General features: G+C 39.7%; 1 protein-coding gene across 2 annotated transcripts in view; it reads left to right on the forward strand.

The window, feature by feature from the left end:
- The first annotated feature begins 76 nt into the window (after nt 1-76).
- dtnbp1b (dystrobrevin binding protein 1b) overlaps nt 77-18,738 on the forward strand; it is an 88,632-nt gene continuing 69,970 nt past the window's right edge. The window contains exons 1-4 of one of the 2 annotated variants that reach the window (XM_074612561.1): nt 77-217; nt 3,294-3,471; nt 9,676-9,771; nt 15,418-15,574. In XM_074612561.1, the coding sequence (XP_074468662.1) occupies nt 15,574 (1 nt within the window). In that variant the 5' untranslated portion in view covers nt 77-217; nt 3,294-3,471; nt 9,676-9,771; nt 15,418-15,573. The remainder of the gene's footprint in view (nt 218-3,293; nt 3,472-9,675; nt 9,772-15,417; nt 15,575-18,738) is intronic. The other variant, XM_074612560.1, reaches the window with a different exon arrangement.

Consider the following 18,738-nt stretch of genomic DNA (forward strand, 5'->3'; position numbering starts at 1 on the left):
AGAGCCCCGTTCTCATTGCACGCTGCAAAGCTTCGACCAATCAGAAGTCGCGTTACATCCTGCACGCTTTGTCTCTGTTCTCTCTAATAGCTCTGCATGGAGAAGTGTTGAGCTGCGCCCTCATCTGGCTCGCCTGTTGCATGATGGAGCTGCTAAAGTGGCTTTTTCAGCTCACCTGCTTCCTAATGAATTAGACATTTGAGCAGCAGACCTCGGGGTGAGTTTAATGGCTTGTATAGGTCGGTTTGTGTGAATAATGTATGGGAATGCAGTCCAGAAATAGATGCAATAACGGGGAATTATTCCTGCACAGCTGCTTTCCAAAGCTTTTATGCATTTTTCATGATGGTTTCCAACTCACTTCCACCTTCTCTCCACTGCTTTCATGCTTGGGTAACACCACAATGTTGTCCTTGAATGACTAGTGTACAGTTTTTAATTGAAGTTACTTTATCTTTTTATTTTTTCCCTTTTTTCAAGGCTGTTTTCATATATGCAATCCACTGTTTGTAATTACAACAGTCTATAAACCAACTTTTAAGCAGATGAGCTTACAGAATAACCCATCAAGTACACTATAGTGAAAACAACCTCAACATTCAAAACCAAAACAAAACCAGGAAAAGAAATAACAATAATAATAATGACAAAAAGAAAGAGCAGAGTTAAAAAAACAAAACAACAACAAAGCAAACAAAAAAACAATAAAGAAAAAAAACACACATAAAAAAAAACAATAATAGTACAAAAATACAAGAGTAATAATAAATTAAATCAACAAATAAGTTAATAGAAAATAAAAAGGGGGGGAGCGCAAATATATAGTAATATCATTTACATGGGCACACATGCATCCTCCTTAACGTGAGGTCACCTCCAAGCATATGTATATGTGCATGCGTGTTAACCCATGTAACTATATTTTTCCTTCTGTTAAACTCCATCTCTTCTCAAAAACATCCTCCATATTCCTTATTTTGTGAGTTCCCTTTTCAATAGAAGTTACTTTATCAAGGTGATGAACAAACGGCTAAGATAACAGTGACTTCCTTCTCTTTAGTGCTGATATGAAGTGTAATCAAGTCATAATGAGATTGTGTGGACACGTTAGTTGACCTTCTGACCTTTACTTTTCACCCAGACTACTGAAATACTGCTTTTGTTGTTTGGTTTTCCTGCCTTGGTGGCCACTTCACTGACTTATTATAGAGAGCAATTTAATAATGCCATGTTTACTCAGCCTCTTCTCTTCCACAAAGCCTCTACTCTTTTTTATGATATATTATTCATCAAGTGCTGTAATTTCCACAGTGGGAGACAGCCTCAGCCGGAAGACACTGCAGAAAACTGCACTCATATTTGCACTAGTAGGGAGGCATAGTGTTCAGCCAAAGCTCAGTGTCTGTCTGCCTGCCAGGGGACATTTTAGGGTAGAGGCAGCGTGCCTGTCCATATTTCTGGTGTCTCTCCCACCACTGCATTCCTTCCTGAGGTAGCATCGGTGACTCTTATACAGCAGGACCCCAGAAGGAGCTCCATAAAACACAATCACTTCAAAAACAAAAAAAAGAGTGCTGATAACGATGAAAGGCAGTCATTTTTTTCTGTTCATCAGCCTCTTAAATGCCACTAAAGTGTGAGACTTTAAGTAACTTTGATTAGTCCATGGAGGAGCATTCATTTATCACATACAAATCTCAAAAACATCAATGATTTGATGTTGTATGAGGTACTTATCCACAGTCAGTGTGTTACCTACAGTAGATGACGGTTGGTGTGCCCCCAGCTTGGAGAAATTCTGAATATAGCGTACACTTAAATACATATACATTTTGTTAGGTGAGCCCTTCTTTTAGGTGGCTAAATTATGTTTTTTCTGCCGTCCCCCATCCACAGCACTGTATTGCTTTGCTCCGATGCCGGTGCTCCTGTCTGTTTCTTGATGCTGGGGGCACGCCGACCGTCATCTACTGTAAGTAGTAGACCTACTATGGACAAGTACATCATACACCCAAACTATACCTTTAAGTAACTTTGATTGGACAATGGAGAAGCATTCATTTATCACATATAAATCTCAAAAACATCAGTGATTTAGATTTTTTTGTGGTTAATGATAATTCTTGCGATCATCTAATGAGGACCAGCAACTTTACTATGGCCTCATACACATGTGACATGTTCATCAGTGAACTGGTGTATTACCTACGGTAGATGACGGTCCGCACGCCCCCAGTTTGGAGAAGCGGACAGGAAGTTACCGCTCTGAACCTAAGCGATGTACTGTTGTGGACGGGGCTGACAGCAAAATGTATTTTAGCCACCTAAAAGAAAGGCTCACTTAAAAACATCAATATCCGTTTATGTGTACGCTATATTTTCAATATTTTCAGCGGTTCACGTTGCTGTCAGACAGTTCTTTCCGACAACAAACTGAAGCCGTTGCATCCATGCTCTCCTCAAAGCCTTCAAACTCCATTGAAAAAAACTGTAATTATACCAGTTAGTTTGCTTGTGCTGTTGTGTGATTTGGGTTCATTCGAACTAACCAAAGTCACACAATAACACAAACTAACTAACTGATCGAGGCAGTCGTAGACAAGCGACTTCTGTGTTCTGCAAGGTAAAATTACTGTTTTATTCAATGGAGTCTGGTTGCTTCGGCGAGAGCATAGATAACTGCTTCAGTTCCCTGTCGGAAACATAGACTGTATAGCTGCCTCATGGCAAGGTAAACCAGTGAAAATATTGTAAATATAGTGTACACTTAAACTGATATTGATTTTTTTTTTAGGTGGCTAAAATATGTTTTGCTGCCAGCCCCGTCCACAGCAGTACATTGCTTTGGTTCCGTGCAGTAACTCACTCCTGTCTGCTAGGGGACATGCCATAATCGGAAATACACTGACTACGGATAAGTACCTCATACAACCCCACCTCAAAAGACCTGAACTAACCCTTTAAAAGTCCACACCATGTTAACTGTGGAAACAAATGCATATCAAATGTTTTCATCAAGATTTGAGGGCATGTCATCCATACCATAAGGATTTATGGTATGAGGCTTATAGGGTCATCTTACAACAGTGGTTTACATCTGATATTATTGATCACCATTAGTATTATAATGTGAAATCTAACTGTTTAGGAAAGCGTTCTCATATCTGCCTCTAATCTGTGATCATTCCAGTGATTTGCTCTCTGCCTCACTGATATGCAGCCCCCTACACGCAAAAAATTGACTCACCAGTCTTTATCAGCTGTAACGTGTGTGTCTTTCTGTGTGAGATAAGGTCAGTCGGTCTGGAGTCGGCGGTGACTGGTGTCCTTTTGCCCCGAGGTGATGCAAGATGGTGTACGACGGATGAACGAACGGAGGGACGTGCAGCCTGAGCAGCCGTCCTAACCATAAATGGAAAAGGAGGGAAGATAGCGAGTGACCTAACATTCACTGTCAATGTGGGACAGGAGGTACTGTACATACAGCCACGCACACATTCACATGTACTGTACTATTACACATAGAGCACAAGCAGGTACAAACACACAGCTGGTGTACCTGCAGGTAACTTTCTCTCTCTGCACCTCTGTCTGTCCCACAGCCCTCCAAAATACAAAAAAACACACATGCATGCAACAGTAAATAGATAAATAGATGCATAAATTAATTAATATCAATGATGCAATGAAAAACATCTGTTTTGGATAACTATTTTAATGGTTGCTATATTTTGGATAATTCGCTATATTTTATTTGCTATGCTATCTTCTATATTTACATCTGTTTGTGTACACTTACAGCCTACAGACTCACATCTGGATCTAACTAATTTAGGTATCAGTACGTTTACCTTGGTGCACCATTATACGTTAAGACAAATAAATATAAATAAAATAGAAAAAATAGATAAAATAGAAATATAGATAATAAAAAGAAAATTTGAAACTATTATTTGGAATTGAATACCAACAGCTGCAAGAAGAACTAGAGTAAGATGAATAGGAAAAAAACAAAAACAACATTTATTTATTAAGACTCCCCTTTTGCACATCTAGGTCAATTTTGGGGGTAGTGCATCTTTTTTACCATCTGGGCTCTCGCCTCAAAAACAGACCGTTGCAGACTCCTGGTTCGCGGCTAGGTATGACATCATGCAATGTGACATCACTCCCCTCTGAGGCAAGTCACCGCTCACTCGACTGGAGTGTGAACACATAGCCATGCAGGGGGTTTCTGTGTGTGTGTGTGTGTGTGTGTGTGTGCATGTGGGCACATGACATCACCGCGTCATCGCTGCCCATCTCCATAGCCAGAGCTGTGCCTCTTGAAGCAGAGATTATGTCAGAAAGTGCCATGCTAGCAGAGCTGCTGCTGCTGCGGCTGTTGTTGTTGTTGTTGTTGTGGTAGCCTTGATTACATTCCTTCATTCCTTTTCAATCTATCTCTCGTAAGCCGAAAGAAGAGCAGCAAAAGGCAGTTGACATATTAGGGAAAAGGAGGGACTGCTCAAATATGCGGAAAGGCCAGAGGGCGAGCAGCTCCTCTGAGTCAGAAGAGAATCCACGGCCGCGGTCAACGGATCCTAAAGACCAGCCGTCGCCACGTGGTTGCTCATCGGATGAAGATTCGTTGTCGGATTCAGATGTGGAGGCTGAAAGTGCGATGAAGAGGAGCCAGAGGTTCAGCAGCTCTTTCAGCTTTGGAGACGATCATCAGCTACAGTCAACGAACGAGGACAGAGAAGAAGAACCGTCGCCAAAGAACTCTAATGGAGTAACAGAGCTGGTGGAGGCAGACTTAGCAGCAGAGTGCACGCGATTGGAGCAACGGGACGCTCTTTGTGACACAAATCAACCTCCGAGGTCGGGTTTATTCAGGCCTCAGGAATTATGGTTAGCAATGACAAGATGTCTCTCCATCCGATGGCCTCCTTGTCTGTCCATCAACAGACAAAGTAACAGGAAACTAGCCTACCAATTGGACCTTGACCAATCGGAGGACACGCAGTCGCCCGTCAGTTCGGAATCGACCAATGAGAGCTCTTCAAGTACATCTACCTCCGATGATAGAGAAGTGACATTGGTGAAACGCGAGGAAGAGGAAGTCCGAAGCAGAGGGGTAAAAAGTGGTCCACCCCGTTGTCGCGGGATTTCTCGCTCCTCCCCCAGACTGCCAAGAGCCAGACAAGCTGCAGACTCTGTGTTAGCTTCATTGATCTTGGAGAAAGAAATGTTCCTGAGGATAGAGCTGGTAGATTCAGGAGCCGAGAGAGATGATTTACGCTACCGGGCCGAGTGGAAGCTGTCAGAGAGAACTAAGGAAGTGGCAGAGGGAATCTGGCTCTCTCGAAGCCCAAATATTGATAGATTGAGCTGTTAAGTCAGAGGTTTGGTTGCCTTTGACGAGGGCAGTCTTCATATCATTCACCCATCAAGTTAGATTGGTTATTATAATCATCTAATCTTAGTTTGTGTGACTGCTCATTAGAAGTGGCCCAGATTTCAGTGAATAATCAGTAAAGATTGGTTTTGCATGATGGCTGTGTGTGTAAACCGCTGTGTGGCTGATACAAACTGTGCTCATACAAATGCCGTGACTGTAGCTAACTAATTAAAAATGCTATTTTCAGAAGCACAGCGCAGTTGGTGTTAATGTTTATTTTTTCCGCCTTCCTGAGTCTCTGAGAGAACATTTTATACATGGCTGGTTCCATGTGTGGGAGGCGAGGGAGACCTAATAGAATATGTCATGTATTTATGAATAAAAGCCTTTTTTGTTATATGGGTTTTACTTTTTTATTAAGAATTAATATTACAACAAATACAGGTGAAATGTGTACAGTGGTGTTGGAAAGGGGCATCCTCGTTGAGAGATCATGCTCAAATTTACCACAAAAAAAATGCATGCGAGGAGAAGATGGGACATTGATTTTGTTTCTCGTGGTTTGTCTGTGTGCTTAGAACAATTTCATGAACATGTTTGAATTTTACAGCAAAATAGGATTTATAGTCATTGTGCATCGGAACAATGACAGAAAAGCAATGTGTTTTTGTACAGATACCAAAAGAAATTCAACACAGATTACAGTCCAAGTCCAAATTAAAATTTCATGGTCAGTGTGTGCCAGCAGTCTTTAGTAAATCCCACTGACTTGTCACTCATGTGGTGGTTTCTAAAAGTCTCAGACAGCATGTTTCATATCTTGGGGGTTGTGTGAGTAGGAACATGTTGGGAATTATTTAAATGTAGTTCATGTCTGACAGAGTAACTACATTTCCACAGTGCTTTAACAGTCTCTCAGCTGAAGAGAATTATGAGTAGGATTTTTTTTTTAATCAAAGCTCAAATCTAACAGCCTCTCATTACAACATTACGAGACAAAAGAGATGGAAATAATGTAATTTCCTCAAATTCTGACAGTCAAGCTCTTAGGCACCTTTTTAAAGACTTGTCAAGCAATATGATGTGTGGCTGTATAATTATGATTTTAAGATACGAGTGCTATTATTATTGCTGCTTTTCCAGACAGGAGCATCCCTCAGTGTTTCTTTGCACAGCTGTAAACTATTTTCAACATGCAGGCACATGTTAACTACTTTTTACATAACGGAGCTATGGCCAAGGTTCCGAATAGGTATGTACAGTATGTGTGTAGTGTAGCTTCTTAAGCAGTAGTATTACATTCAGCTATGCCACTATAGATGAATATAACGACATCACGCAATGCAGTACATGTTTTAATTAAGGCTGTCAATCGATTAAAATATTTAACCGCATGATTGTCCGTGATTAATCGCAGATCTTTTATCTGTTCAAAATGTACCTTAAAGGGAGATTTGTTAAGTATTTAATACTCTTATCAACATGGGAGTGGACAAATATGCTGCTTTATGTAAATGTATGTATATATTTATTATTAGAAATCAATTAACAACACAAAACGATGACAAATATTATCCAGAAACCCTCACAGGTACTGCATTTAGCATAAAAAAATATGCTCAAATCATAACATGGCAAACTGCAGCCCAACAGGCAACAACAGCTGTCAGTGTGTCAGTGTGCTGACTTGACTATGACTTGCCCCAAACTGCATGTGATTATCATAAAGTGGGCATGTCTGTAAAGGAGAGACTCGTGGGTACCCATAGAACCCATTTTCATTCACATATCTTGAGGTCAAAGGATCCCTTTGAATATGGCCAGTTTTTCAGAGCGTTATTTAACAACAAGTTAGTATGACATGGTTGGTACCAATGGATTCCTTAGATTTCATATGATACCAGTATCTTCTCGCTTTAAAAGTGAGCTCACGACAACCTCCGAAAGATCGATTGCGTTAAAGAAATTAGTGGCGTTAAAACGAGTTAACGCGATAACGCATTAACTTTGACAGCCGTAGTTTTAATCCTTTCCCAAATGCAAACTGTATGTTTGTATTGTTTTCTTCAACAGTCAGTAGCAGTCTCACTATTATTATTTTTTTGCATTTTACGGCTTGCATGTCATGTTCTCATTTTGACTTTACTTGCATCCTGTTTCTGTACACACATCCATAGCTGGCAGTACATCATGCAAATTATATCTTTTAACAAAACGCAACAAATTGTTCTATTACTGGAACATTTTTTCTATTTTCTCATCCATGTGACTGATAATTGTAACCGTATGAAAATGGAGCGTATTTGCATTGAGGAGGCAATGCAGTTACCAGTTACCTCCTCATTACAGTGATGAGGCACTGTAATGAGGAGTGCTGGTAGAAATAGGAAGGCGAGAATGGAGGGAGGCTATGAACAACATTGTTTAGATTTTTTTTTTTTTTTTAAATGTGTGGTAAGTGGTGTATGCATTAGTTTTGTGTGCACATTAAAACTGTATATCTGGCCCATATCAACACGTGGAAGATTGAAATAACAGGAGGAGAGAATGGAGAAGTGTCTGTAAAGGCAAAGTGTGCATAATGTGAAAAGGAAAGAAATTAGTCTCATCTGTTGTGAGCCAGGAGTTTCATCCCTAAAGCCACAAAACTGGCAACCCATCATCCCTAATGACTGCCTCATTAGGCAAATGATACATGTACCACAGACGATGACACAATCTCCTAGCGAGTATTCAATGATAACTCAATTCCTCTTGGGTAAATTATGATTAAATACTGACTGTGTGACTCCTCATCTTTGAGTCATTTATAGAGTATTGAAATGAGGAAAAATAGCAACTAAAAGACTAATAAGTAAGTATGACTTCTTAAGATCAGTTTAACAACTTCAGATGATTTATACATTTGACACGTGAATTCATTCAGGCAATTATTTTCTTAAGTTTTGTCAGATCCATTGTTAATAGGTAATTAGCTTTGAGTTATGTACAGTTTAAGTGATACTTTATTAATCCCCGTGGAGAAATCCATCTGCATTTGAGCCATTACAAAAATGAAGGAAGAAACTCTTGGCTTTGAGCCTAGTTTTAGTTTTTTTATGAAACCCCAACAAGTGAGCCAAGCCCCTAAACATTTAACAACCTAAAATAACCTAATCTTCTTAGTGTATGAGGACTAAATTGTGTTGGACAGCACCCTAGATGAAAAGTTTAATGAAATTAGATTTTATATTTAAAGTTTTAGTCCTTTTTGGTTTGGCAGGGCTGCAGAAGTCAAAGTCACACAGATGTGTGTACTTTACATTCTTCATCAGTTTATATCAGTTAGGATAACACAACATTTTGGAGGGCTTTGCTTAGGGGTGTTCCGATTAGGCTTTCCGCGGTAGTCGGTGTTACCGGTGTTACACGGTGGTTGGGTAAACACTGATGACATTACTTACCCAACGCCCCCATCAATACAAAGTCAGACCACAGACACTACAAACTGAAAGGGAATGTGTCTACTCCGTACAGAGTCTCAGCACAGAGCAGCAGGAGTCACATATCACACACATGGGACGAGAGAGAGTTGACAGACAAGATGATGACGGAGGATTTGGTGTCGAAGCGAAAAGTAAATTGATATTGATTTATATCAAAATATTTGGCAATATTTCAGATTTAAACCCACTGCTATAACACAAGACTTTTTTTCTCTTTGAGATTTTAACGTTCTACGATATAAAATGTGTTGGTTAATATCCCACTAATGAATTTTGAAGCTTTTCCGTGTCTTAAAAACGGAGGTTGCAAATGAGACGACTAAATGTCATCACGCCGACTCGTCCGCCTTTACAGCCTCGTCGTTTATGCTCATGTGATCGTGGTGTAGTTTGTTGATATGATCGTGTTAGCTTTTTACTTCTGGCGATTGCCCTTCAAAAATCATAGAAGTAATGTTCATTTGTGGAGATTATCATGATGAACAAAACGTGTAAGTATCATAAACGTTTGATTGTCACAGAGTTTATTTTCTGCAATAATCCAAAACCCAATAGAAAAATCCCATTTGCTTTTTGTGGAGGGAACCAGGGCGATGCTAACTTCCGGGTTGGCCTACACATAAAAGTCATCTCTATAGCGTTCTTTAACCTCACCATCTAACAGGTGGTTGCCTTAAAATGTAAGGTCACCTGTCATAAGCAGAGGAGTTTTTAGTGTCAAATATTTTCTTTTGTCAGCACTCACCAACTGTTAGTATAACTTCTTAACATAAAGTATTTCATGACTTTGTCTTTGGCTGGCTCCAGAAACTATCAACAGCAACTGACCTCCTCCGGCAGGAAGCACTCACAAGATTGTAATGACACCATCCATACCCTGGCAATCGTCAAGACTGCAAGAGTGTAAGTGTTCATTTGTCTTCAAGAGAGGGACAAAGCGTAGAACGGTATGTTCCTCTTACTCGGTTCATCCCTCTCAGTCGTACAAGTGCGTTTGTAAACTGTGCTGGAAGGAACAGTCCCCAAAGATAGTTACATAACGTGGTGATGGGCGTCAAATCCCGGCAGAGGACACACGTTCCAGCCGTCAAAGGACAAATGTGACTTCATGGAATTTTTGAGGCCTTAGGAGGCTCGCCAGACAGTAATTGCTTTATCTCCTTGGCCTTTTAGTTATATTCTATTAGATTTTAAGCTTTTTAGACAAGCCATATAGCTCTAGCCCCAAATGTGAGCCCTCTACTGCTTTACAAATGCATTTAGACACACTTCATACCCTCTCTTAGATTATCTAATGACCAAAGTCCTAATATAGGTTCGGAAAAGCGGACTTACATACTTATATAATGCAAATATTTGTCTGGGACTGCTGAAATTTTAGGAATGCATGAGAACTGAGGATCTCTGTCCCTCTTGACAGGCTTCAAATAAATTAGATAGGATTACAGCATATTGAGGAAGTGATTCTTTGCTCGCAGCAAATAGGTCCCAAGTTCAATTCCCAGCAAAAGCAAAAATATTGCCAATCATAGGTGTGTTGTGGGGAGCATACTCGCATAGATGTAGGCTGTATGTGCAAAGCCCAGGTATACCATACATGTGTGTATTCTATAGATTAATTTGTCTAGATTTAGCTAGGTACAAAGGTGGCAGATAATTCCCTAGTTGCACCTGTGTATACATTTTTAACCAAGAAAAAGTGTTTCATTTGTGTCATTAAAGGGAGGTTAATCCCTTCATCCCAGCTCACTTTGCTTCCTTCATGTATTATAGATGCATCTTATCATTAGTGTGTGTGTGTGTGTGTGTGTGTGTGTGGGGTACGTAACAGGCAGATGGGACTCGGCCTCAGGTGTGAGCTTACTGAAGTAAAATAGCACCGCGGTGGCACAGAGGGGCAAAGGGGACACTTTGCAAGTTGAACGCTTTGACTCAGGATGATGAATTGTAGTTGGGAGTCGATGGCGTGTTAGTGTGTGTGTGTGTGTGTGTGTGTCTGTGGAGGACAAATACGAGTGTGATGGATGATTCCAGCGGGGCATTCGTGAAGACGGCCAAGATTAGTCAGCTCTGGACAAACGCACGTGCACACTCTCACCAACAGGCTTTGCAGATGGCTCTGGATGTTTGGGATTCTTATGAGATGTGTTCGTCCTTGTGGGTTCATAGTCTGCCGCCTGCTTGTGCATGGAATACCAAGGTGGCGTTATGCTACAGCACGGGGCTTGTTGACTGATAGATTACTATCATGAGACTCCTCAGTATTCCCGCCTGTTGTCACCTGCAAACATACATTCTCCTGTGACACATAGCGTAGACTGCACACAGGCATAGCTGACAGTGGTTCAGTTGGTATTTTTCTGTTTTCCATATAGTTTTTAAAGATGCACATTATTGGTAACATTGCCGAGCTGCCGTCATCATCACCTGTGCTTTACTCACATTGTCGGAGAAAGCTCCAGCTGGGGATTATGTGCCTCAAAGCCGTACTGGATTGAGCGGGATGGGCATGACTGATTTTCACTAATAATTCCCATTAAGATTGCCCTTCTTCCATACTCACCCATTAAATCCAGTAAGCCCGAAGCAACTGGATTTGCTGTGTAGTAGAAATTGTGCTCTCATCTATGAGACTTCATCATACTTTTTTTCCATCAGAACTAATGAAGCCTTTGTGTGATGAGTGGCAATATATTCCATCCCTGACCTAGATGAAAAAGACCCTTTTCATTTTCAATAGGGTTAAATGGAACTTGCTTAAAACCTGTCTGCTTGTATGGTTGGCCAAAACTGTTACACGATGACCAAAATTAACTTTTTCTTTAAAGGAACAGTGTGTAATATTTCGGCGGATTTATTGGCAGAAATGTAATATAATATTAACTATATTTTCATTAGTGTATAATCACCTGAAACTAAGAATCATTGTGTTTTCGTTAGCTTAGAATGAGCCCTTCATATCTACATAGGGAGCGGGTCCTCTTCTCAGAGTCCACCATGTTGCTCCGCCAAACCAAACACTGACTCTAGCAAGAGCCTTTTGCGTTTTTACGTTACCCGAAGGCCACCGTAGTTCTCTGACACACTTGTCAAATCCGTGGTACCGCCAGTCGCCGTCTGACTTCCGTTGCTCCTAAACTAGTGTTATTATGGTAAGAATGGTGTTGCAATGGTTTGCACTTGGAAAAGGGAGAAATGAGGAGGGGTACTCAGTTGGTTGCAATCTGCAAATTAATCACACTTTGTCATTGTTGGTGTCCAGTTCCTGTATCCAGCAGAGTAAAAAGTCAGGCAGCTGTTTCAGTGAATCTCTAAAAACCCGTTGTTCACTATCTGCTCGACACCAGACAACAGACAGTTAGCGACTAGCTGTTTCCTAACAAGTTTGCTATATCAACTTAAAAGGGGATGATGTTTAAAACTTGTTTCTGCTGCCTATAAGTGGCAAAAACAATCAGATATTTTAGGGTTAATTGGTGTTTTCAACCAGAACAGGTGCGACCCAACAACCTCTTAATAGCAGAGCAATAGTATTATACTCCACTATACAGATGATATAGCATATAGGAACACTACTGTATATTATGACTGTTTCATCCGTGAGGTTTTTCTTGGAACCACACTGTGGAAATTGTGTGTCTAATGCATCTCTCTCGGATTCCACGTCTCATACACTTCTAATAATTTTCACTGCATAAGCTAAAGCTGTGAGACTCCAGTAGGTGATTGTCCCCAGTTCAGTGGCGTAAATAGTCATTGAAATTAATACATAAGTCATTTTGATAATGTTTAATTCATAATGTGTCCATAAAGAGCAGGATGCCTGAGCTGTTCTGATGTGAGAAAGTCAGATTTAAATACCAGTCAGTGACCTGAGTCTGTCATTACGGTCAGTAGGAAGTAAGTACTGCTGAGTATAGTGTGCGGAGGGAAGTCTATAAAACACCACTTTGATTGAATTGGCACCACGTAGGTTATCAGCATGGATATGGATTTGTTTCGAAGAGATCATAAACAATTTTAATATGCAGTATGGCACGTTTTATTGTTGCCTGTTGGGCTTGAGTTTGCCATGTTATGATTTGAGCATATTTTTTATGCTAAATGCAGTACCTGTGAGGCTTTCTGGACAACATTTGGCATTGTTTTATGTTGTTTATTGATTTCCAATAATGAATATATACATACATTTGCATAAAGCAAGCATATATGGCATAAGGTACATTTTGAACAGAGAGTGCAATTAATTTGCGATTTAATTGCGATTAACTATGGACAATCATGCGATTAATCACGATTAAATATTTTAATCGATTAAAAGCCCTATTTTTTAATCTTTAAAAAATCCCTTTAGGAATCTTATTTTATGGCTGAGTGTGACCCAGGTCAAGCCGTGATGATCGATTCTGGTTAGTGGCTCTAAGAAAGCGTTTTTGCAAGACACTGAGCACCACATACATTGATGTGCTTGGGTGATCATTTACAGACGTTGCTATCAGTCAGGAGCCACAGTTTTCTTAGAAATGCCCATGAGACGTTTTCCAGTTTCACAAGAAGTGCCTGTGAAATTCAGCCGTGTTACACTGTGATGTTACACATGTTAAAGGGGAAATGGCCTACATTGCTAGACATTACTGAACTTTTGGAAAAATTTTCTAAAATGCATGAAACATAATGAGCACCTTGTTTTAAGGTTCAACTCATCTCTATCTAATTGGCTTGGACAGAATAGTAATAACATGATGAGCATAGGAGAAGTTTTTGCAGTCAGAACTAATCAGATGGAAACTTGCTGTCATAGCAACCCTTGCGGTGAGTTAGGTGTCTGTCGTGTTCTTTGATGCAACATAACACACCCGTGTTGAGCTGACGACAGTCTCTCCTTCGGCATGTGTCTATATTTCTCTCTCAGTTTTCTTCACATAAACCACACTTAATCATACCATGAAATGCTGTCCGGTCAAGATGAATAAATAGGTCAATAAAGAATAGATCATTTGTAAAGTAGATGGTTACAGATTATACGAAAACATGAATAAGTAATCACATGTTTACAGCAAATGCAGATATTGGGTCAATGTTCTGTATGTTTTTTTGATTTTCATTGCAAGTTTTGAGAGTCTCAGTATGCTGGGTTAAATGTAGGCCTATATTGGAGAACGTAGAAAGCTTGTTGTAGGCCAGTGGATCATTTTTAACTCCCAGATAGAAACTCTCCTTGAATAGAATTGAGAGTTAGACATTTTAGTTTCCCAGCATGCAATAATTCAAACTTTTATTAGCACTGCAGCAGTCATTATTTCATTAATAAACATTTACAGCTCATGTAACTTGCACATTATGCTGTTATTATGCAGCTGTCACTCTCATCTCCGTAATAAGATTGATTGGATTATATTCACCAGAAGTATAAAACATTACATTTCCAAAGTAAAAGTCCGTAGAAGTGTATGATTAAACTTTTTCCCATGATTTAGTGTTAAAAAAAGTTAACAAAAATCGCAATAAATCGTAATATCGAATCAAAATAGTTGTAGAATCAGAATACTTAAAAATCGCAATACACATTGAATCGGCACCCAAGTATCGTTGTGATAGTATTGAATCGGGAATACAGGTGTATCATCCCAGCCCTACAATTTACAGGATAATAGCACATTGAATATATCCAAATTTATTTAAATTAGTCACTGGACGTACAATACTTGACCATGTGAGACTACAGCAGTAAAACCCCTGAGTGTGTTGAACTGAGGATGGGTATTGCTTATAAATTCAACTCTTCATTAATATGAGAAATAATGCAATTCTTTTTTTTAACTCAAAGTTACACCGGCTAATGAATGAAGTTTAGCAGAACAGAAGACGCACATTAAAGACTTCAGAAATGAGGCATAGTATATCCTAAAAATGTCCTTAATAGTCTGCTTGTACGGAGTTTCAAGAGTCCTCTGGCTGCCTTCATTGCCTCAGGACTAACTGATCATACAGGAGGCTACAGTAAATTATGTGTGTGAGAATCACAAGGTCTATAAGCTGCAGACATGTTTCATCTTAACCATCCCTGTTCCGAACAAGAGGTTCATATACGTCTATAGGTTCCCATCACATCTGCATGTCTACTCGCCTCTTCGTGCTCATGCTTGCTCGTGTGTGCCTCCATCCCTATTGAATTCAGCTGGGGCCTGTTTAGACACATCCACATCTGCCCCACTGTTCCCATTCCACACGCCTCGGTGAACAGCGCACAGTTCAGAGTAACTTACTGCCCGAGGGAGATTCTGGCATCCAAGCTGAACACTTTCCATTCAACTATAAATACAACCCAACAATGAGATACATTCTTTTAGCACTAATGAAATAATGTTCTTGTCAATTCACCTAATACCACTTTGTGTAATAATAATGATTCTGTTTACAAGCCTTAAAAACAGATGTTTCATCTGATTACATAAGGGGGAAACATGACTGTTAACTTTGAAACTGTGCAAGAGGGGGGTAGATATTATTTTTAGTTAGAGTTGTATAATGCCTTGTCTTTGTCATTAGGACACCGGGGATCAAATGGCAGCGGAGGGCTGGAGTGATGGATGTCCTCGAGTGAAGAGAGGAAAAAGCCCAGATGGGGCCAAACGACCCGGCAGACGTAATGAGGACATGGTCCGACAGAGGTGTGGTCTTCAGAGAACTGGACAGGACTAGACAAGTAGGTTTAACCTGCACCTCACAGTATGTACATCCCAAATGAGGCTACTATAGGATTCACTGTGGCATCACCAAGAGGAACAACTAGGCTTTTGGTCTGAATTTTTATGATTCCAAAGGTCACTTCAACACAGGATGACCAGCCTGCAAACAATGCACTGGGTTAATGATACATTAACGTTGCAACATTAGAACTGCAGCATAATTTTTTTCTTTTGAACATTTTTAAACATATCAGACTAAGAAAGTTGGTGATGGATGTAATAATGTACAACATATCTACTCTTTTCTATATACTTTTATTGAAACAAAATGTCCCTCTCTATTATTTGTCATGTCATCCTGACATGAAAGTTACAGCTGCACACTGTGCATCTTCCATTTGGGGAAAGTTTCTCTGTAAATGGGAGATCCTGTGCTGTGCTTTGCAAATGGACCTTTTTGCAATCATTTAAGTGAAGAAAATGGATGTGTTATTATGCCTCATTATGTTCCCATTCTCGTGAATGTGATATCATAGGGACGTCTTGAAGCAATTTCTCATAATTTGGCACAAACGTCCACTTAGACTCAAGGATGAACTGATTTAGATTTTGGTGGTCAAAGGTCACTGTGACCTCACACAATATGTTTTTGGCCATAACTCAAGAATGTATATGCTAATTATGACAATTTCACACTAACATCTAAGAGAATAAAATGATGTAGTAATAACATTTTGGACAGACATGGTTGACTGGTTGGCGGAGGCATAAAACTCAGGGTCTGAAATTAACTCTTTTTACTGCCTGCCACTGTGGCAGGCAAGTATTATTTTTTTTTGTCTGCCACTCAGAAATTTTATCTGCCACTTTTGAAATCTATGCGCTAAATGAATGAATAACATTTTAGATGTGGTGTCATTCAATGTTCACTATATTTTTCAGAAAAAACACTGTATGCTTGGTAAATTCCAGTGTTTGAATTACACCCTAAGTACCGGAGGAGCCCTTTCTGGGGTGGGAGGGTACTGTACACAGTACTGTACTGTACGTTATTATTGTCATCTATAGGGATTATATGCATAAAAACACACAATTCAAATGATTATGATTATTTAAATATTTGCTATTTAATATATATCTTTGCATAAGTAGTTTTAATAATGTATTATACGCTTGCTTAGAGCTAGTGTTAGGAAGTTAATCAGGTCATACTTCCCTCTCTATCTATTTTATCTCCTGGACAACTGGATTTATTCAAGTTTCTCGCCAAAACTACATTTTACGAGATTACATTTGAACACATCATGATAACGTTGTAATTTACTTTCAATTTAACACTCATTTTTACTGATGTTGCTTTTTTTTCTGGGTCAGCATGTAGCAAAGAGATTCAAGGCTAGAACCATGAAAATACTGATTCACACACAGCACAGTTTCTTGCTCAATGGTTGCTCTGATCGTCAAGGTGACAAAAACGTTCAGAAGACAGAATTATCAATACTTAAATCACCTACCATAAGTACCTCATAAACTTCATTTGATGCCTATATTTAAGTTACTTTATGAAGGATTAAACTTAACAAATACCAAATATGTCATATTTCATAATTCTGTTCAGCACAGTTGCCACCCACCAATTCACTTGTAACTTCTATCTCCAGTTTCAGCAGTGACAGCATTATCATTTGCACACACAATTACACAATCAGCACAAACACTTTCTTGCTGATGCAGTCTATTAGGAGAGATGTTCCCTCACGCAGATGTGCAGTTGAAAATGTGTAGCATACGTTCACTATCTGAAAAATACCTGTGTGCCACCAGAATAAATGGGCTGTCACCACACCAGGCTGGATACTGTCAGCTAAGCAGCGTTATGTGTAAAGCTGAGAAATGCAGGAGCTAGACAAATCCATCCATATTTTGAGTTCGTATTTTTCTCCACATTTAAAACCCACACATGTACCGTAATTTGAAAGCTTTGCTAAAACTTTTAGAAAAGCGGCGATCTGGTTGTTAGAGAAGGTAAGTATGAACTTTGTGAACTACAAAGATAGATTTAAACATCCAAGCTAAAGTAAAGCACACTTTATGCTGACTTCAAAAAAATGCATGCGACAGCTTTCATGGAACTTATAAGAAAGTGAAATCTCCGAGAGATAGCAGGGTGGTTTATCTCTAAAGGCAGCCACGGTCCATGCCCGGAGGCTCTGGGGGAAATCAGTCACTAGTGCGAATGTGTGTGTATGTGTGTCACAAAGTCCTTGTCAGAAGTTTCTCGCTGCTATCTCTCCCACTCTGACGTGCTCTTCCTCTCTGCCTCTCTCTTGCTTCAATCAGACTAATAATTTTCCTTGTTAATTGCTTCTTTACCCTGCAGAACTGTCATGTCTCAGACGGACAGACTGTGAGGAGAATAGTGAGTTTTAAGATCTGAAGCGTTCTGTGCTACACCTGCTCCAATATGCCAATGTGTATCCTGATGTATTGTTCACATTTAAAGAGGACCTATTGTGCTCATTTGCAGGTTCATACCTGTATTTTGGGTTCCTACTAGAACATGTTTGCATGATTTAATGTTCAAAAAACACTTTACTTTTCTCATACCGGCTGTGCTGCAGCATCTCTTTTCTCCCTCTATATGAAATGCTCTTTTTTAGCTCCTCTCTGTTGTGATTAGTCAACCGAATCAAACTCTTCAGACTCTGTTCCAGCTCCGCTCTAACTTTGTTTGAGGGCGTGCCAAACAAGCCGCTAGGCAGGTATTATGCAAATGTGTTACTTAGTGACATCAACACGTTACGGAAGAAGAGGTGGGACTTCAAGCGAGGTGTTTCAGGCAGTTCAGGAGCAGCGTTTCTGTGGGGGAGAGTAACTCCCTTTGGCGTGGACTTTGGGCTTTGTAACTTTGCAGACCTTTTACATGCACAAAAAAATTATGTAACACATTAAGTTAAAGGGAAAAATCCCAAAAGCAATAGGTCCTGTTTAACATTAACCAATCCAGAACAGTGGCTCATATTTTGGCAGTGTCCTTTAGGTTTTTAACATAGTACACATAAGGCATAGTGATCAATGTAAATCCTTTTGTTATATAACTATCCCTCTCATGTGCATCCACGTGTAGTTACCCTGGATCGATAAAGTGCTACCAGTGACACATTGACAACTTCCATGTCCT

Source organism: Sebastes fasciatus, chromosome 17, assembly GCF_043250625.1.
Source record: "Sebastes fasciatus isolate fSebFas1 chromosome 17, fSebFas1.pri, whole genome shotgun sequence".
Lineage (NCBI taxonomy): Eukaryota > Metazoa > Chordata > Actinopteri > Perciformes > Sebastidae > Sebastes > Sebastes fasciatus.